At 38.8% G+C, this 22,416-nt stretch overlaps 1 protein-coding gene across 1 annotated transcript in view; it reads right to left on the bottom strand.

Moving 5' to 3' along the window:
• kif6 (kinesin family member 6) overlaps window positions 1-22,416 on the bottom strand; it is a gene marked incomplete at both ends in the record, with an annotated part of 98,539 nt that overhangs the window by 33,701 nt on the left and 42,422 nt on the right. The window contains 2 exons of the mRNA XM_079286088.1: window positions 6,631-6,733; window positions 17,501-17,698. Of these exons, the coding sequence (XP_079142214.1) occupies window positions 6,631-6,733; window positions 17,501-17,698 (301 nt within the window). The remainder of the gene's footprint in view (window positions 1-6,630; window positions 6,734-17,500; window positions 17,699-22,416) is intronic.

Below are 22,416 nucleotides of genomic sequence, written 5' to 3'. Positions count from 1 at the left end.
CTCATGTACAGTGTGTTGCGATGAATCATGTACAGTGTGTTGTGTGAATCATGTACAGTATGTTGCGTTGAATCATGAACAGTATGTTGTGATGAATCATGTACAGTATGTTGTGTTGGTGCATGTACAGTATGTTGTGATGAATCATGTACAGTATGTTGCGATGAATCATGTACAGTATGTTGCGATGAATCATGTACAGTATGTTATGTTGGTGCATGTACAGTATGTTGCAATGAATCATGTACAGTATGTAGCGATGAATCATGTACAGTATGTTGCGATGAATCATGTACAGTGTGTTGTGTGAATCATGTACAGTATGTTGTGTTGAATCATGTACAGTATGTTGTGATGTCTCATGTACAGTATGTTGTGATGAATCATGTACAGTATGTTGTGTTGAATCATGTACAGTATGTTGTGATGAATCATGTACAGTATGTTGTGTTGAATCATGTACAGTATGTTGTGATGAATCATGTACAGTATGTTGTGTTGAATCATGTACAGTGTGTTGTGATGAATCATGTACAGTATGTTGTGTTGGTGCATGTACAGTATGTTGTGATGAATCATGTACAGTATGTTGTGATGAATCATGTACAGTATGTTGTGTTGGTGCATGTACAGTATGTTGTGATGAATCATGTACAGTATGGTGTGTTGGTGCATGTACAGTATGTTGCGATGAATCATGTACAGTATGTTGCGATGAATCATGTACAGTATGTTGTGTTGGTGCATGTACAGTATGTTGCGATGAATCATGTACAGTATGTTGCAATGAATCATGTACAGTATGTTGCGATGAATCATGTACAGTGTGTTGTGTGAATCATGTACAGTATGTTGTGTTGAATCATGTACAGTATGTTGTGTGAATCATGTACAGTATGTTATGTTGGTGCATGTACAGTATGTTGCAATGAATCATGTACAGTATGTTGCGATGAATCATGTACAGTATGTTGTGATGAATCATGTACAGTATGGTGTGTTGGTGCATGTACAGTATGTTGCGATGCATCATGTACAGGGTGTTGCGATGAATCATGTACAGTATGTTGTGATGAATCATGTACAGTATGTTGTGTTGGTGCATGTACAGTATGTTGCGATGAATCATGTACAGTATGTTGTGATGAATCATGTACAGTGTGTTGCGATGAATCATGTACAGTATGTTGTGATGAATCATGTACAGTATGTTGTGTTGGTGCATGTACAGTATGTTGCGATGAATCATGTACAGTATGTTGTGATGAATCATGTACAGTGTGTTGCGATGAATCATGTACAGTATGTTGTGATGAATCATGTACAGTATGTTGTGTTGGTGCATGTACAGTATGTTGTGATGAATCATGTACAGTGTGTTACGTTGAATCATGAACAGTATGTTGTGATGAATCATGTACAGTATGTTGTGTTGGTGCATGTACAGTATGTTGCGATGAATCATGTACAGTATGTTGCGATGAATCATGTACAGTATGTTGCGATGAATCATGTACAGTGTGTTGTGTGAATCATGCACAGTATGTTGTGTTGAATCATGTACAGTATGTTGTGTGAATCATGTTCAGTATGTTATGTTGGTGCATGTACAGTATGTTGCGATGAATCATGTACAGTATGTTGTGTTGAATCATGAACAGTATGTTGTGATGAATCATGTACAGTATGTTGTGTTGAATCATGAACAGTGTGTTGTGATGACTCATGTACAGTATGTTGCGATGAATCATGTACAGTATGTTGCGATGAATCATGTACAGTATGTTGTGATGAATCATGTACAGTATGTTGTGTTGAATCATGAACAGTATGTTGTGATGAATCATGTACAGTGTGTTGTGATGACTCATGTACAGTATGTTGCGATGAATCATGTACAGTGTGTTGCGATGAATGATGTACAGTATGTTGTGTTAGTGCATGTACAGTATGTTGTGATGAATCATGTACAGTGTGTTGTGATGACTCATGTACAGTGTGTTGCGATGAATCATGTACAGTGTGTTGTGTGAATCATGTACAGTATGTTGCGTTGAATCATGAACAGTATATTGTGATGAATCATGTACAGTATGTTGTGTTGGTGCATGTACAGTATGTTGTGATGAATCATGTACAGTATGTTGCGATGAATCATGTACAGTATGTTGCGATGAATCATGTACAGTATGTTATGTTGGTGCATGTACAGTATGTTGCAATGAATCATGTACAGTATGTTGCCATGAATCATGTACAGTATGTAGCGATGAATCATGTACAGTATGTTGCGATGAATCATGTACAGTGTGTTGTGTGAATCATGTACAGTATGTTGTGTTGAATCATGTACAGTATGTTGTGATGTCTCATGTACAGTATGTTGTGATGAATCATGTACAGTATGTTGTGTTGAATCATGTACAGTATGTTGTGATGAATCATGTACAGTATGTTGTGTTGAATCATGTACAGTATGTTGTGATGAATCATGTACAGTATGTTGTGTTGAATCATGTACAGTGTGTTGTGATGAATCATGTACAGTATGTAGCGATGAATCATGTACAGTATGTTGCGATGAATCATGTACAGTATGTTGCAATGAATCATGTACAGTGTGTTGTGTGAATCATGTACAGTATGTTGTGTTGAATCATGTACAGTATGTTGTGTTGAATCATGTACAGTATGTTGTGATGAATCATGTACAGTATGTTGTGTTGAATCATGTACAGTATGTTGTGATGCATCATGTACAGTGTGTTGTGATGAATCATGTACAGTATGTAGCAATGAATCATGTACAGTATGTTGCGATGAATCATGTACAGTATGTTGCGATGAATCATGTACAGTGTGTTGTGTGAATCATGTACAGTATGTTGTGTTGAATCATGTACAGTATGTTATGATGTCTCATGTACAGTATGTTGTGATGAATCATGTACAGTATGTTGTGTTGAATCATGTACAGTATGTTGTGATGAATCATGTACAGTATGTTGTGTTGAATCATGCACAGTATGTTGTGATGAATCATGTACAGTATGTTGTGATGAATCATGTACAGTATGTTGTGATGAATCATGTACAGTATGTTGCGATGAATCATGTACAGTATGTTGTGTTGGTGCATGTACAGTATGTTGCGATGAATCATGTACAGTATGTTGCGATGAATCATGTACAGTATGTTGTGTTGGTGCATGTACAGTATGTTGCGATGAATCATGTACAGTATGTTGTGTTGGTGCATGTACAGTGTGTTGCGATGAATCATGTACAGTATGCTGCGATGAATCATGTACAGTATGTTGTGATGAATCATGTACAGTATGTTGCGTTGGTGCATGTACAGTATGTTGCGATGAATCATGTACAGTATGTTGTGATGAATCATGTACAGTATGTTGTGTTGGTGCATGTACAGTATGTTGCGATGAATCATGTACAGTATGTTGCATTGGTGCATGTACAGTATGTTGTGATGAATCATGTACAGTATATTGCGATGAATCATGTACAGTATGCTGTGTTGGTGCATGTATAGTATGTTGTGTTGGTGCATGTGCAGTATGCTGTGTTGATGCATGTACAGTATGCTGTGTTGATGCATGTACAGTATGCATCAGTGGCAGCTGGTGGATTTTTTTTGGGTAGGGCCATCCAATCAATTTCAGCAAATAGTATAATTCAATGCAAAAAAAAAAAGGTATAAAAAATGCATTAGTAATTTGCAGTTACATTGTTATCATTTATTCCAACACTGACATAATAAGGACATCTTATTCATACAATTCAGTGTATTAATAGATATATATGTACATAGCATATAATAATAACATTCAGTATAATATGATATATAAATACCATATAATCATAAATATACAATATAAATATCATGAATATATTATAATAAAATATAAATATCATATATAATCTAATAGAACAAGTATATTTTAAGATGCCCCTATGAACCTTGTTTGTTGGAGAAACACCCAATCAGTGCGGTGAGGAAACCTGCATGTTTTTATGACAGTTATTTGTAAAGGAACTTTGCTCTTCTGAGTGGCAAACCTCTCAATGACCTTCTTATTGAAGTCAGGCATGTCCCTGACAAGCTCCTTCTCCATGGAGAGCATAGCCAGAGCATTAAAACGCTCTTGTACGTCACCGTTAGCATCGAGTGGGTGGAAATGTCCGTCGTCTCGTCTGCTTGAATGGCGATAAAATCAGCGTTCTTTACTTCCTCCAGAATGTAATCCCTTACAACTGACAGCATGCAGTCCAACAGCTCATTGTTGGAATGCTGTTCAGCTACAGACACCATTTCAACTTTCAAATGTTGAGAAAACCCTGAACTCAATTATTGTTGGAATGCTGTTAAGCATTTCTTCCGTCTCCCCCATTTTTCGTTGCAACTCTTCTTCTTCTTCATTTTTTAAGCTACAGAAACCGTTCAACTTTCAAATCCTTCAACTTCCTCATACTTTCAGCTGAAGACACCATTTCAACTTTCAAATATTGAGAAAACCCTGAACTGCTGCCGCATAATTCAGCTTTCCAATATCTTTTAAACTTTTTGAACTGCAGCAATTTAACTTTTATGATTTTTCAGCCCTTTTCTGACTTTATAATGGGTGTGTATTGCACAGCTTAGAGTGCGTGATGTCACCGCTAGAGTGAAGAGCAGCTTGAGATTCTTGTGAAAAAAACATTTGTGTTTTGCCACTGTGTCCACAATCTTCACTCTTCATGCATAATTTCTGGATGTAAAAGTAGCTCATCTTGTCCTTGTCGTAGAAAAATTACTGTGGAATCCCACAGATTTCCACATTTGACACAGAAGCCGTTAATTGAGAGGAAAACCAACTTTCTGCTCCATAGAGACCAATGTTAAATTTTGCTTCAAAAACATCTTCCACAGAACACGGTACCCCATTTCTAGATCGCCAGTTAAGCCACATTTTTTACACTACAGACACAATTCTTACAGGATCTGTTTCTCAAGTCATCCTTCCTCTCAATTATTAATATCGGAGCAATAGGAGCTACGGTTATGGGAGTTTTGATGATTTGTTTGAGAGGTGTTTCCCTGTTTTATCTCCATGAAATGGCTTCAGGCACACAGGTGTTTGCGATTGAGCCAATTAGTGATGTTGATAAACACACAGATTCACAGACACACATGCACATACACTCTTCTCCCTCTATCTCTCATACAGTCATTCAGGTCTTAGGGATCTTTAGAGGTCTTTCCACCCTCCTCCAACCACCACACACACACCATTTTAAAATAAAATCCTAACTGAAATGCTTGTGATGAGCCTGTCATTTAATAACCGGTTTGTGTTTCTCGAACATTATGATTCTGTCTCCTCTCCCCTTCTCCCCCACACCCCACACCCCATTTCAAAATAAAAGCCCCAGAATGTGAATTCTAACTGAACTGCTTGTGATGAAGCCTGTCATTTAATAACCTCTGTTTATGTGTCAAACATGATGATTATGTCTCCTCTCCCCCTCCCTCCCCCACCCAGTCCCACCCTTTCAAAATAAAAGCCTCATGGATTAACTGTATTTAAACGTTTAGCTCAAAATTTGGCTTTTTTGTTGAAATAATGAATGCTCTTACTAATACTGCGACAACTACTACTACTGCTGCTTATATTTCTAGTATTACTGCTACTATTACTACTACTGCTCCCATGAATATTATTACTACCACTACTGCTATTACTACCACTACCACTACTATTGTTACTTATACCAAAACTGCTACTACTGCTACTACCAGTACTAATACTACTACAGCTGCTGACTGCTACTAGTACTACTACTACTACTGCTACTGCAAAAACTGACTTTACTATTACTACTACTACTACTACTTATTCTACTACTACTGTTATATTAAATACTACGACCACTACTACAGCTATTACTACGACTACTGATACTACTACTTCTACTAATTCTTCTTCTAATTACTAATACTTCGACTACAACTTCTACTACTACTGCTACAACAAATATCACTACTGCTACAACTGGTACTTATTCAAATGCTACCAATACTTATACTGCTAATAATACTACTACTACAACTATACAACGTCTACTACTACTACAACAAATATCACTCCCGCTGGAATTCTTTTAAGCTACAGAAACCATTCGAATATCAAAATGTTCAGCTCTTTCAGGAGAGGTGTGATATGACTTCATATTTGTAATCTTTCAACTTTTTGAATGATTAAGCTTTTTGCAATTTTTTAAAAATTGGATATCTATATTCAGCAATGTTTTTGAGATTCATTTCAGCTTTCAGCATTCCAACGCATTTTCAGCAGGAAATGCATTTTCTAGTTTATTAATATTTAAAAAAAAAACAAATTAATAATATTATATATATCTATATATATCTATATTTTTTTTGGTGGCTCAAGGTGGGTGGGGCCAGGCCCCGTGGCCCTCTATTGGCCGGCCGCCACTGGTATGCAGATAAAAATAGCATTGAATGAGCTAAAAATAAAGTACCACTGCTCACATTACTCATAATTTCGGGCAACATAAGGAAGGGAATGTCTCAAAACTTTTGAACAACTTGTGTTATTGGTCACTAACCTCTGTTTGAGTAGCTCCTTGTTGTCCTCAATAGTCAGATGGTCCTCATGGTCCCTTATGAAGGTCTCAAAGGCCTCTTGCTTTCCCGTAGACAGCTGTGGACCTGAGAGAAAAAGATCCAGCACAAAGACATGAGCTGTATTTTGACAATCAGCAGCTGCTGTTTATATCACCAGGTCGATCCTAAAAATCTAAACCTACCGTAGATAGTACCATCCTAACAAGACTGCATGCTTGTCGTACTACTGAAATAAATGTACTAAGTAGGGGAAGTTGTGTCAGGTCCCGCTGTGTAGATTTGAACAGTCAGACCTGAGCTGTATGCTCAGTTCCCACATCCACAGGTACTCAACTCCAGTCTGGCAGCCAGATGCGAGCTAGAGCCCCACTGATACAGTTGACCTCCCACCTAGCACTAATCACACAACTGAAGGCCTATTAGCCAGTCAGTCACTGTTTAAAGAGAATATAAACACAAATATAAACAGCATACTCTAAGCATGTCAGCATTACAAGGCAGATGGCCCCCACATAACTTTGGCCACTTGCCACATGTAAGGAAACTACATAATTTTGGACGTAACATCCTGCTGATTGTTTATTATTTTTATAGGCTTGTAATATTATGTAATGAGCATTTTTCTTGAAGGGCCATACATCTGCTGGCAGGTGATTATTAAGAGATGCTACATATAGCGTAGCGTAATCAGTCTGTGTTGTCGTTTGTCACTTTTCACATTCTCGAAAACATGAAGTTGCTTTTGTGGTGATACACAAAGTGAATGACTCCAAGAAGTTTGGTTGTTCATTCTAGATCAAGCTATCAAAGTTCTCTCTCTCTTTCAACCCAACAAATCAAATTTACAGCAACGAGGACTGTTTCCAACAAACCAACATTTTTCCCTGTATCTAAGCCTGCACTGGATTGTGTATGGCCTAAAATGATAATAGAAAACATATAAACCAGCATTATTTAGCAAGATTACAGTGGAAAACCCAAAGCTTCACAATGATTTCCAAATTCCCCCCCTTGTTAAATTGTGTGGATCTTTGTGACGAAGCTGTTCTAACCAAAGAACGTACACAGGACAGTAACTCATGCAAGATTAATTGCAGGACAGTCAGGAATTTCTGTTTCTTTATTTTTGGAAAGTCCTGATTAAAACCAGCAGGCATCTCACGGTCATACAGTGTGCTGAAAGAGCCAAGCTCAACAAATCGGTTTAAGGGGTTTCTTGAGGGAAATGCACTCCAGTCGACTCTTGTAAAAAAAAAAGCAACATTCCAGGGATATCTATGAGTGATATGACATCATATTATGTTGTACTAACATCATCTGTGGGGTAATGAGATCTCACAGACCAAGGGCCAACTTTCCTGATTCCTCTTTTCCGTGCTTTGACTGCTGAAAAGCCGCAGAGGTTTTACAGGGAGGAATGTGTTGACTGTTGTTGCTGTTTCAACAATTTCTTTTAAATGAAATACCAGATGAATGACTGCACTGTTCCATCAGCTTATAAGAAAAATGTCTGACAGCAACTGTTATGCATTTGTAGAAAGTAGTAAACTTGACAGTAAAGTAACAATAGATCTGGTACATTGCGTGTTCCTACCGTGGCCTCCTTAGCGGGGACAACGGTGTTTGACTTGTTGAGGTGTCCTATGTCTTAGGCTTCTGCTCAGATCACAGAAACGTGTGGAGGGCCTGGTAGAACCATCAGCGTCTCATTACATGCTCGAAGGATTTACAGTAAGATCGAAATCTTCCTGTAAGTCTCAGGTCTCCTTCCTGAGTTTAAATACAAGTCCACACCAACCTGAACTAGAAAATGCATTTCCTGCTGAAAATGCGTTGGAATGCTGAAAGCTGAAATTATTAGTGAAAAAATTGCTGAAAATTAAGAAATGGGAGACTATCTGTTTAAGAGGATTTGAAAATATTCTCCATAGACATCCCATTCAAAAATAAAGTTGCTAAAAGCTTAATAATTCAAAAAGTTTAAAGGTTAGAAATAGAAAAAGTCATAGCAGAGATGAGCTGAAGGAGCTGAACATTTTGATAGTTGAACGGTTTCTGTAGCTTAAAAAATTAAGAAGAAGAGTTGCAACGAAAAATGGGGGGGACGGAAGAAATAGTGGAATAAAGAAACAGGATAACAATAGTTGGAAAGCTAAAGACATCATTTCAACTTTCAAATGTTGAGAAAACCCTGAAGTATTGCCGCATGATTCAGCTTTCCGATATCTTTTAAACTTTTTGAACTGCAGCAATTTAACTTTTATGATTTTTCAGCCCTTTTCTGACTTTATAATGGGTGTGTATTGCGCAGCTTAGAGTGCGTGATGTCACCGCTAGAGTGAAGAGCAGCTTGAGATTCTTGTGAAAAAAACATTTGTATTTTGCCACGGTGTCCACAATCTTCACTCTTCATGCATAATTTCTGGATGTAGGAGTAGCTAATCTTGTCCTTGTCGTAGAAACATTACTGTGGAATCCCACAGATTTCCACATTTGACACAGAAGCCGTTAACTGAGAGGAAAACCAACTTTCTGCTCCATAGAGACCAATGTTAAATTTTGCTTAAAAACATCTTCCACAGAACACGGTACCCCATTTCTAGATCGCCAATTAAGCCACATTTTTTATACTACAGACACAATTTTTATAGGATCTGTTCTTCAACTCATCCTTCCTCACACTTATTAATATCGGAGCAATAGGAGCTACGGTTATGGGAGTTTTGAGGATTTGTTTGAGAGGTGTTTCCCTGTTTTATCTTCAGGCACACAGGTGTTTGCGATTGAGCCAATTAGTGATGTTGATAAACACACAGACTCACATGCATCTCTCTCTCGCGCTCTCTCTCTCTCTCTCTCGCTCTCTCTCATACAGTCATTTCAGGTATTGGAGACTTTTAGAGGACCCCCCCACACACCCACCCCATTTTAAAATAAAAGCCGCACACACATGATTTGTTGCAGCTGTTACGTGTTGCAGCTTGGCCAATCAGATATGAGTATTCTGATAAGCTTCCTGATTCAAGTGACATTTACACACACCGCGACACAAGAGGGAGAGATGAGGAAAGACATGGTAGAGCAGGACAATCGTCATGTAAGCTGTAAAAGATAAAACATCGGACAATCTCCAAATGAGAAAGTTTGCCAGAGATATCAGAGTCTCTCTCTCTCACTAATTCTTTCCTCTCTCTCTTTATTCCTGTCTGTGTCTCTCTCATACAGTCATTCAGGTCTTAGAGACTTTTAGAGGACCCCCCCCCCACACACACACACACACACCCCATTTCAAAATAAAAGCCCCAAAGAGTGAATTCTAATTGAAATGCTTGTGATGAAGCCAGGCATTTAATAACCTCTGTTTATGTGTGTCAGACATTATGATTATGTCACTTCTCCCCCTCCCCCCCCCCCACCCAGCACCACCCTTTCAAAATAAAAGCCCCATGGATTAACTGTATTTAAACAAGCTCAAAATTAGGCTTTTTTGTTAAAATGCTCTTTATTAATGCTCTTACCAATGTTCCCTCTAAGCTGCGCGCTTGAGCAATCGCGCACTGCTCGCACATTCTCAGCGCACAAGAAAATCTATGCAGCGCATAAAATAAAATTCAACATAAACGTATTAATTAATATCTAATATTAGTCCTAATCTTATCTAATCAATTAAACCAATAATAATAATAATAATAATAATAATTTTGTTTTCTGTACTATTTTGCAACGTAACTCAGTGAGTGACAGGTGTCCAGCCAATGATACGATTCGGTTCACTTACGCTACGCAGCCAATCATAGCATTGACACTATTGCCCTGCCCATTCGCGCCGTGCAGGTTAGCTAGCTATCAACAGTGCGGCGGAGTTACGAGACGCAAATGCTAACCCCTTATCATGGCGAAACGAACGGGCAGCGACATAAAGTCAAAGCAAGAAGCAGACGAAGCCATCAACCTGGACAAAGTGTACAACCATTGGAGAAGTGAGAAGGACAGACGTGAAAAATAAGGTAAAATTTAAGTCAGATTTGTGCATATTCTAGTGACATTTATTAAGATTTTTTACTTATGGATATTAATCATTAAATTATGTTACTACTAGATAATTTATGGGTAGTAGAAATGATAATAAAAAACTGAGTAATTACATATTTTACAGACAGAGTTACAGGAATTTACACTGTATCACACAAGCTACAGCACACGTCATTGTGCAAAATGTGAATGTTTTAATGTGAACAAAATGTTATGTCTGAAAGGTGTATATGTATCATTTCTTCCAGAACAGGACCCTCACACAGGCCACAACAGGACCTCACACAGGCCAAAGCAAGACTCTTCCCATGGCCAAGCAGGACTCTCACATAAAACATACTACACATCTCATGAACAACAAGATTTTTGTCTTTTTCCTTTAAAGTTTGTCAAATCACTTATATTAAAAGTAAACTAGTGAAAATTGCTACTGTAATTTGATTATTTTAATAAGCCATGTAACTTGCTATGATCCAAGGTTTTGAACAGGTGTGATACTGGTGTGTGGCCACAGCGTGCACATCTGATGTTGCTCACAGTGGTCCTCAGTGTGCTCAGGGAGCTTGTGTGTATGCCCAGACACATGAAAAATTAGAGGGAACATTGGCTCTTACTAATACTGCGACAACTACTACTGCTGCTGCTAATATAGTATTACTACTACTGCTACTACTACTTCTACTATAACTTTTGCTGTTGCTACTATTACTACTACTGCTACTGCTATTACTGCTACCATCAATATTATTACTACCACTACTGCTATTCCTACCACTATTACTTATACGACAACTGCTACTACTGCTATTCATGCTACTAAAAGTAGTAATACTACTACAGCTATTAGTACGACTGCTGCTAGTACAACTACTACTGCTACATCTTCTACTGCCATTACTATTACTACTACTACTGTGATATTAAATACTACGACCAATACTACAGCTATTACCATGACTACTGATACTACGTCTTCTACTACTTCTTCTAATTACTAATACTTCTACTACTAATAATACTTCTACTACAACTACAACTTCTACTACAAATATCACTACTAATACTAGTAGTAGTTATTCTAATGCTACTAATACTTCTACTGATAATACTTCTACCACAACTTATACTACTACAAATATCACCACTGATGAATTTTTTTAAGCCACAGAAACTGTTCAAACATCAAAATGTTCAGCTCTTTCAGGAGAGGTGTGATATGACTTTTCAGATTTGTAATCTTTAAACTTTTTGAATTAGTAATTAATTATTAGTTTTCAGCATTCCAACGCATTTTCAGCAGGAAATGCTTTTTCTAGTTTGTCAATGTTTTCTTGTTCTCTTTTACTGAACCCCACTTGGGTCATTTTCCATTGATAAGTAATGTTTGTACTGTAAATGGTTCTGGATGAACAATTATTATGTCTTCAAAAATAAAATTATTCTATTGACCACAAAACATTTGTGTTTGAAATATTCCCAACCTAAGGCATGTTATGAGTTAAGATTAAGCAATAAGGTTGAGGAAATATGATACAACCTTGCAAACAAAATACTGTGGTCACAACCGAAACACTGCAGTCACTACCGAAACACTGGATGTTTTGTAAAAAATAAAGTATATTGAGTTGTCAACTAAAATGTTATGATACTGATTGGTTTAATGTATGTTCAATTGTATCAATCATCAACTCTGGAATCAATATGATCAGTATTATGCATTTTACAAAGAAATATTGCATTTACATTTTGACGAATTGTATAAATTGAACTTAGAAATTTTGTAAAAATCTCATTTTTATTGATTTAATTGTGAAAACCTTCAAGAAATATTTCTAAAAATACTCTTCAGAGAAGGGAAGGAAACACAATCTTAACAGGTTAATAATAATACCTTTTTACTATAGTGTATTACTATGTTTCGGTAGTGACAATTTTTGGGAAAGGAAAAACATTCCAACACAGTCTGAAAATACAACATAAAAATTGACAGTTATTTTACTAGACATGTGTACTTTAGATATGGTACAATATATATACGGACAAAGTTTTGGGAATAAAACTTACAAAATTTTAAAATATTTCCAACCTGACTTTGAACCAATTCGGTAGAATGGCCCATATATATTCAGGTCTTAAAGATTTTAAGAGGACCCCACCCCATTTTAAAATAAAAGCCCCAGAAAATGAAATATAACTGAAATGCTTGTGATGAAGCCTGTAATTTAATAACCTCTGTTTGTGTCAAACATTAAGATTATGTCTCCTCTCCCCCACTCGGTCCCACCCTTTCAAAATAAAAGCCTCATGGATTGACTGTATTTAAACGTTAAACTCAAAATTCGGCTTTTTTGTTGAAATAATGAATGCTCTTACTAATACTGCGACAACTACTACTACTACTGCTAATATTTCTCGTATTACCGCTACATCAATATCATTACTACTGCTATTACTACCTCTACTACTATTACTTATACTACAACTGCTACTACTACTGCTATTCCTGCTACTACCAGTACTACTACAGCTATTAGTATGACTGCTACTAGTACTACTACTACTGCTACTTCAAAAACTGACTTTACTACTACTACTACTACTACTACTACTACTAGTGTTATATTAAATACTACGACCACTACTACAGCTATTACTACGACTACTGATACTACTTCTTATTACTAATACTTCTCCTACTAATACTTCTACTACAACTTCTACTGCTACTACAAATATCACTACTGCTACAACTAGTACTTATTCTAATGCTACTAATACTTCTACTGCTAATAATACTTCTACTACAACTACAACTTCTACGACTACAAATATCACCACTGATGAAATTTTTTAAGCCACAGAAACCGTTCGAATATCAAAATGTTCAGCTCTTTCAGGAGAGGGGTGATATGACTTTTCATATTTGTAATCTTTAAACTTTTTGAATAATTAAGCTTTTAGCAAAAAAAAATTTAATTGGATATCTATTTTCAGCAATGTTTTTGCAATTAATTTAAACTTTCAGTATTCCAAGGCATTTTCAGCAGGAAATGCATTTTCTGGTTACATTCACAGTTAATCTTCAGGGGACAGTAATTGCAACGTAACCATAGAGGCTGTTGGCTATGGCGCCAGAGCTCTCTGATTAAACTTCAATTTAACCATGCATAACCATTCAGTGACTCATCGAGCACAAGGAAAGGAGAAGTATAGGGCATTTGTTTTGAATTAGGACAGTATAAAGAGCAATGATCTAATGCGCGCATATAGTTTGGTTAGGAGTCTCCAAGTGGGTCATAGAATATAGGCTCTCCAGATGTGAAGCACGTGATAAATAACACGGTCTACTGCTTAAAACAACTGTATCAATTGTGTGTTTCTAATGTTTTGTACTTTCTGTGTTAGTAAGGGGAATTCACTATGTAACAATGTAACGGCCTCTCAATCGTGGACGCTGTAGCATTACCTGGTGCTTTAAGAAATCCCTGAAACTACATCGACGAAGTCAGAAGCACTAAAGTGTGAGCGGTGTCCTCTCTGATGCTCCTGGATCCGCTCAGCGTGTTCTCAAAGCTTCTACTTCCCAATGTGCCCAAGGTCCTTTCTGGACCACATCAAGCCCTCCCTACTGGGTAACGGCTGATGGAGTTGGGAGTGTGTCCCGCTCGCAGCGTTGGCTGCACACAGAGCGGAAAGAGACGGACATTTCTCATTAAGTGTAAGAAAAGTGGACGGACAAAAAACAATGTAAAGACATACAGTGTACAAAAGCAACATTCCTTCTCAATCATCACTTTTGACCAACTGGAAGCGTGTGGCAGTGTCTGTATCTGCAGAGACTCGGTCCTCTGCCTGGATTTTTTATTTTGCCTTGTTCAGGGTGTTTCTGTGCGTCAACCTCTTTATAAACGTAGCGACCAGGTGCCAAATCGTAATCCAAGAGGGAGCTACGAAAGCAGCGTAGACAGTGCCGAAACAAACAAACAAATGTAGCGAGGTGAAGCACCGAGTGGACAAAGCTCGTTCCAAAAGGAGAGTGAATCTGGGATTGGCCGCTGGCGAGGACGGGCCAACTATGAATGTTGTGTTTACAAACCACAACTGACAAATCCTACTCATTGTGCCTTTAGAGCAGCCATGGCAAATGTGAGCACCCTCGGGTGATTCTCACTTTGCGGGTCAATGAGTCAGAATGAGTTTCCAAGATTTCAATTGTAAATTTATGGGAAAACAAATCTGATATTCTCTGATGTTAAACTCACAAATTTCGGAGAAAAACAAATCTGAAAAATAGTTATTATTTTTCAAGCAAACACATTGTTTCACTTTCCAAGGTTGGATCAACCTCATCCCACCACAGACTCTACCGTTACACATTGCTGTATCATGAGGCGCTGAGTGCTAAATTATTGTAGCGGACTCTCCATCCATCCATTCATTCTCTTCAGCTTATCCGGGGCCGGGTCGTGGGGGCAGCGGGTATTCCAGACGTCCCTCTCCCCAGCAAACTCTAAGGACATAATTCACTATAGTCTGTGATTCAACACAAGCAGTTATGTTGTGCTTGTCTGTGTTGTTTTCTCTTCACAATGACACAGTGACAGTTGGGAAAGTGTCAGCACTGCCAATGCTGTTAGTGGTTCATAAATGAAAGTGTGACAATGAATGCAAAGTCAAAATGAGGCTAAGTTGGTAGTGACAGAATTGCTTGAGAGCAGCACTACCTGGGTCTGTGGATCATGACAAGGACTTAGCAGTTACCTATAACAAGATCATCAAAAGCAGGGGTATTCAATTAATATTCAACGAGGTCAGTTGTATTAACGTCTGTATGTAGTCAAAAACTGACATTTAAAATATAGAAAGTTCAATTGAATAATATCTCAACAATATTCATTGTCAGTTTTCAAATTCAACTGGATGAATTATAAATAACAAATACTCTAATAATGAAGAAATTATCTCTTATTTCAAGTAAAATAAGGACTGCATTAAATAAATAAAATACATAACAGAAAGCTTTTTAAAAAATGCGCATCTTAAAATAAAGTACTTCCTTTTCGAAAAATTAACTGACCTGAATTGTCCTGCAGCTTTAAATTCAGTTCATTCAGGTGTGAAGTGATGTCACTCAAAAAAGCCACGATATTATATTCTCATCTTCATGCAGCATCACGTGAGATGATTTACAGCGCATGTAATTGGTCGATGTGTTTCCTGCACCGCTGAACAAGTACCGCAAAGGCTAGAAAAGCTGCGCCGGTTAAAATAGAGGCGCTCCGTCAAAATTCAACAATTCTCAATTATCTTTCGGTTTTAGGTCACGGTCCGGATACAACAGCGTCTGGGTCCGGCCGCGGTCCGCCTATTAGTGACCCCTGATCGAAAGGCATATTTTCCTCAAGGTCAGAGGTTTTTTTTATCTGTAGGCTTTGACATGTAACAACCTATCACTCAACATAAGAGGAACCAGCCATGAAAATGTCTTTTGAGGGCGGTATTGTTGAGTTTTTGGGGGTCCTGGATAAAAGTAACAACATTTATTTCGGAAAATCCAGAATTATGATGAGAGCCAGGATGATTCTTCACCATGTCTGAAATGAGCTGTGTCCTCTTTCATTTGATCATGAAACAGCTGGATTCTTTACATGTGATATTTTAATGCTTGGATCCAGTATGACTCTTGACTGACTGGCATTTATATTTCTGTTCATTATAGCCACCAGATGCTCATCGTAACAATCCAAACACTAAATCTGCAGTTAATATGAAGCGCACTTTTCTTTCAAGATCAAATACTACTCTACAATTATAGATGGATTACTGATACCTTCACCCACAAGATGTCACTCAAAGCGACACGTACCAACCAGGAAGAGACTCAAAATGGCCACAAAAAAAGACAAAGAGACACAAAACGACTAAGAAAAAAGGGGCAAAAGACCAACAACAACTACAAAACGTTCAAAACAATTACAGTGAGATAAAAGAACAACAAAAAGAGCCTATATAACCATCTCTCTCTCTCTGTGTCTTGCTTCTATGTAGGAGGGGTGGTGAGGCACTTTGCATGTCTGTGCCCAGGGGCCCATCGTCTCGTAATCTGCCCATGAAGTGTCTGCTACTTTACTCTGCCCTCTCGGAGTCTTTGTTACACTTTCAACCCTCTGAAGGCACACGCTGTGGCAAAGCTACATGGAGATAACCGTAATCAACTGCAACACTGTGATGACACTCAATTCAAGACCACATGTAGGAGTAATCTGCCTGTCACTGAGACAAACCTGCTTCTGTTTAATTCGATCACATTTGCGAGAGCTTAATATACCGTGCTGTCTAATGCTGCTCTGCAGACGCGATCACACTCGGCCACTTTAATGGCTTCTGAAGGCAAACTCCTAAATGCATGCAATCCCACTGATGACATTGTTTAGATAAAAGACAACGTAGGGAGACTCTTCAATTCACACAGTAAACTCCAGAAATCATGGGCACACAGAAAATCAGCATGACCACACAGAGCTGCCCACATTCCTATCAAGAGAGATCACCTGTCACCGCCTAGCGCCTCCTAGCGCCTAATTCATTACAAAGTCCTCGCTTCTTCCAGGTCACAAAGACTGACTGTCTCCTACAAGAATCCTATTTTGTTCCGGATTATGGTCGCAGTTTTAAACACATGGCTCAAAACAAAACTACTTGATTAAGTTTAGCAAACGACTTAAAATAAGTATGTTTGTTCTTGTATTTAAGTCATAGGCGTATATGTTTCTAAATTTTGCCTTGTAAAGAAGAGCAAAAAAAAGCTTCTTAAAGTACCTCTTCTCATGTACTGTATAGCTCGTCCTCCATAGTCGGCTGAGATAGTGGCCGTGCTTCCTTCCCTCGACAGTGGCGCTGCTGTCAGCCTCGAGGAACTCTGGGAAGCCGGGCTCTCGCCATTGGGGATGTTAGCAAGCTGAGCAGCAGCATCCAGGGCCTTTTTTTTCTCCTTCTTCAGCATCTTCACGAGAATACCTTGAGGCACCGAGTTAAGGATTCTACTGGATGGAAAGAAATGAATCTTTCACTTAGTAGCACCTCTTTCAACTGATGTAAAAAGAAAGAAACCATTTTTATTGTCATATACATTTACACGAAATTTGACTACTGCATTTGACCCATCCCTGTATATAGGGAGCAGTGGGCTGCCATTGATCGGCCCCCAGGGAGCCGGGGGTTCAGTGTATTGCTCAGGTACACTTCGACACGTCCCAGTCGGGGATTGAACCGTTGACCTTCCGGTTCCCAGACGACCCTCTTAATCCAGTGAGCCACGGTCGCCCCAAAAATAAACATGGAGACCAATTTCAGGATATGAGGATGGCAGTTGATTGACTGAATCGACAATATACAGTCAACCCGGGAGCATAAATTGTGATTTCCTGAAGGCTGTGAGCTTTTAATGATGGCGGAGGGCTGACATGCGCCCAGCGTCTGGCCCATAGAGTGTAATTCAAGGTCTTGCTCGCCCCCTGGTGGCTGGCTGCAGTATACGTCATATCAGTGTCAGCGCACACGCAGATGACGTTTCTAAAACACGAATCACACAGAGCAGGTGTCAATTTGATCATAAATGTATGGATGGAGATATTGTTTTTAGTTGTGTCTTTCCAACGACCACAATACTAACGTAGCAAAGAAGCTGTGGCCGCGCTCACTACTGCGCAGATTCTGGCTCCAAATGATGTCGCCAGCGCAACATGGCAGCGCTCGTATCCAGGATATTTTGGCTTCACTTTTGCACAGCGAGAGGAAGTGGAGACGTGTCGTCCATCTCCGGTCTGACCTTACAGCCTCGGGAAGATGTCATGGTCTGGGATGAATCAACGGAGAGGAGAGGAGCCAGAGAGGCAGCAGATACTCTACCAAGATTCCACTCAATCCTCTCCTACTGATGAGGTTGCACATGCGTTTGTCTGCTTGGATCCCAGTGTAGCTGTGTCCGCCTGGGTGCGCAGAGAGTAATTGAGTGGTTAAATGAGGAGGCTGAAAAAGGCAAGAATCGCCGCATAGATCCTGTTCACATTTTTATTGTCATGAGACGTTTCACTTCTCTGTGTGCACCGTCTCCATGCGTTAGGACCATTTACTGTAATCGTTTCCTCTGTTCCATGTACTGTCCTTTGCTTCTAACTCGACAGCGCTATTTTGCATTTGATCAACTGCCTCCTGCTCAGGCTCACAGACTTTTTTTAAATAATGCATACAGCAGAGCACAGATTCGTTCAGCACTTTCAAATCTGATTATCAAATTGACGCCTGCTTCACGACATGCAGCGCTGCTTTTACTGTATAACAGAAATCCACTATCGGTGAGAAAGAAGAAGACGGTGCCAGCAGAGGCTATTTTTTTTTTTTGCAATCAGAAGCGCTGATGGAGGGGAAGTTGTAATTGTGTGAACTAGAATTGCATTGGAAAAAAAAACATGATTAAGTCAATTTTACAGAACGTTGCCAAGATTGCTTTTTAAAATGTCAACAGAAAGCAAGAAATCAAAGCTTGTCACTGGCTAGCAGGTAAAAAAGCTTAGCTTGACTTAAACAAGAAGAAGTATTCCTTTACATTACCTGCATGAATAAAACTTTACAGTCTTATAAAATATGCATTCAGCTCCCTGTGTGCCTGTTTTTCCACTATAAATGGAAGTGTGCTTGATGGCCTAATCACAACCCATAATTTAGAGACAACACATTAGTCCATTCTTCAAGCACGGGCCTATCATGAGATTAGCAGACATCTACTTGTGGTCGGGCCGAAACCGTGGTGGTCAGCAGATACTTCGGGAAGTTCAAAGAAAAAAACAGAAAGAGTCAGAATGTCATTATTTTGGATGATGAATGGACGTAGTTTTGAAGGGGCTGGAGACGTTAATTCATACTCCTGTCAGCCAATACAAAGGGGATGTCAGGGGGAACAATAACACAAAGGAACAAAGTCTCCAATTGCACTTTCCAATGAAATGAACCATGCAGTATTCTCAAAACTGCCAAGATCTAAACCCCGGCACCATTCCAACTGACCTACAGAGGCCAAGTTTTACAGAGAAATATGACTGTTTCTGCACCTATGTCATTGTTTCATACAAGTCATTACTTCAGACTGCTGTTCACCAGGTTTTCCTATTATTTAGATCTCTGGCGTCGGATATCTTCATCTATGCTGAACACCACCAGGGACTTCTAGTATGGGATGAACATTTCTTTTCGGGGTTGCGCATTGGACCTGTGAGCGGCTTTACATGCCACGCACTCGAAATGTGGTCAAACTCAGCTCACGATGTGCATTCTCATCTTCCCTGTCATTCTCTATTTTGCCGTCCCATAAAGCAGACATCACAGGAAATAGAGAAAATGCTGTGCCGTGCCAATCTTGCGTGGTGCCACAAATTATTAAGTATGATAAATCTTTTAAGTAGCTAGATTACGATTACAGTATTGGAGGAAGGTTCGTGCAGTATGGGGGACTCAAAAATAAATACTATTAGTTATTGTAAAGAATTGGAACCAATTGAATTTAGATGAAGGAACATTTCACATCACAAAATTATATTTTCTCTGCACTAAAAGATCCACAATACACTTTAAATAATCATTGCATCCAATTCTCAAACTATGACACTCTAGGTTCACCTCTAGTGTTTATTTTCAAAATAAACTTCCCACGTAGGTTTACTTCATTTTTAGAAACAAAACTACGTTGTTAGGTTTAAGAAAAGGGTGTGGTTTGGGATCAAATAAGTATGTTTGTTGCGTACCAAGGTGAAAGAAGTCACGGTTGACATTTGATTTTACACGGGATACAAACAGCGGTCTGCTGGGTAAAAGTCCTGTGTTTGTTTGACCCGTCCAACCTCTCCTCTCGCCCGCCCTACGCCAACTTCGTTTTGTTCTCTTTATACTCAGTTGCTCTGATTGTCTAATGACGTGGATGGGTTTACATTGGAAGTTAGTTGAAAGCCCGGTGTGTCTCATGCAGACAGTGAAGGGTGCCTCGGTTGGCGTTACGCGTGAGCAACGGTACTTGAGGAGTTGAGAGTGAAAACTGGCTGGCTAAGGAGCCTTCAAAACCCTTGGTCCATAAAATAATACTCAGATATGTATATGTGACATATCTTATAGTCCTCAACTCTAGCACTCTAGCTCACGTGGTGAGCATCAATATGGTGATTATGAAATGTAACTAGAATACAGAACGCATTGACATCTGAACTGAATGAAAACTGAGGGATGAGTGGTCGATGAAGCTCAAATAAACTGCTTTTGTAAATCTTTCAAATGTGTATGTTTTATATTGCGTCCAAGACAAATCACCATGATTGCTGGAATATAAAACAGATCAGAGTTTGCGTGTCAGTTACTTATACAATGTGCAGTACACAGAGATTAACAAAAGAACCCACTAGACTGAAGCCAGTTGTCCAAACGACACCAAAGACTCGCCAATGCTGATGTAAACATCTGCGTGAACAGAGCACTGAGTGGTGAGTAGGTTTACAACTAAAGCAGTATCCTGTTCTACTGAGCCCTACCCTGCTTCAAACAATTCAAATAAAAGCTCATGTAGCTATAATCAGTTTAATCCAAGACCGGGCAAACATTTCCAATCTGCAAAAGGACTGATTGAGGTCACTTCATTCAATCAGCCCTCATTTGCATGTATGCTAAAACAGCACGCAGCTGGCAGCAAACCTAAACTCTTGGCTGCATTTCTGTTTGACAACTTTAAATTCTGTTCTTTTTGGGTACAGTGTTTGGGATGAGCTACACGGCTGACTCACAAAGGCACAATCAAACGACAACAAGTAATGATGATTACATATACACAGTAAGCATTAAAGAACAATTTAAAGCAATGTTCTTATCCCTGCTATCCCTTGTCTCCCCAGAATTGTTTTCCACTAATAACGCAGAAAAAGTCAAACTGCTGGTGGCACTGAATGTAAAGTCGGGGATCACCAAAGTCCTTTGGATGCATTGTCTGTCTGGGGACAAATGTCTGTGCCAATCCCTCAGGCAGTCCACATATTTCACTGGCTGACCAAAAGTCCCTAGAGCCATGCTACTTGTGTGGCTAAAAATAAGGAGCCAAACATCTCCAGGCCAGTTCATAAACTACTGCAGTTTTGATTTAGTATTAGCCAAATCTCTATTGAATACATGTGAGCCGAGAGAAAATCAAAACGGAATAATCTGATAATTGGGATTATTACCATTCATTCTTTTACTTGAAAACGTTGTCATTGCCAGAAGATAATATTTAGACCAGTAGACTCAAGAGACCAAGAGTTCAGAGTTTGCTTCTAATTTTTTTATTTTTTTATTTTTTTAATTCAACCTTTTTAAAGAATGTTACTAGCAAACTAATGACATTATTTTGACAACATGCGTGCCTATTAGTTGCCCTCCAGGTTCTATTTAAATGAAGATATCTAGTGAATGGGATACCGTTGGGGTGAGAGACTCTTTGAGCAGTGTGTAGGATTTAGGCAGCTAGTGGGTGAGGTTGCAGATTGCAACCAACTCAACACTCCTCCGCTCCCCCGTCCCTTTCCAGGCGTGTTGGAGAACGTTGGAGGCATTTGGACATTAAAACATAAGTACTTCAAAAAAAAATGAATGTTCTGCTTTGAATAATAAAGGAAAACCACTGTGAAGCTACAAAATGACATACATTGTCAAAAATGAAGTTACCT

Source organism: Melanostigma gelatinosum, assembly GCF_949748355.1.
Source record: "Melanostigma gelatinosum genome assembly, chromosome: 16".
NCBI classification, from domain to species: Eukaryota; Metazoa; Chordata; class Actinopteri; order Perciformes; family Zoarcidae; genus Melanostigma; species Melanostigma gelatinosum.
This window is presented reverse-complemented; position numbering and strand designations above follow the sequence as displayed.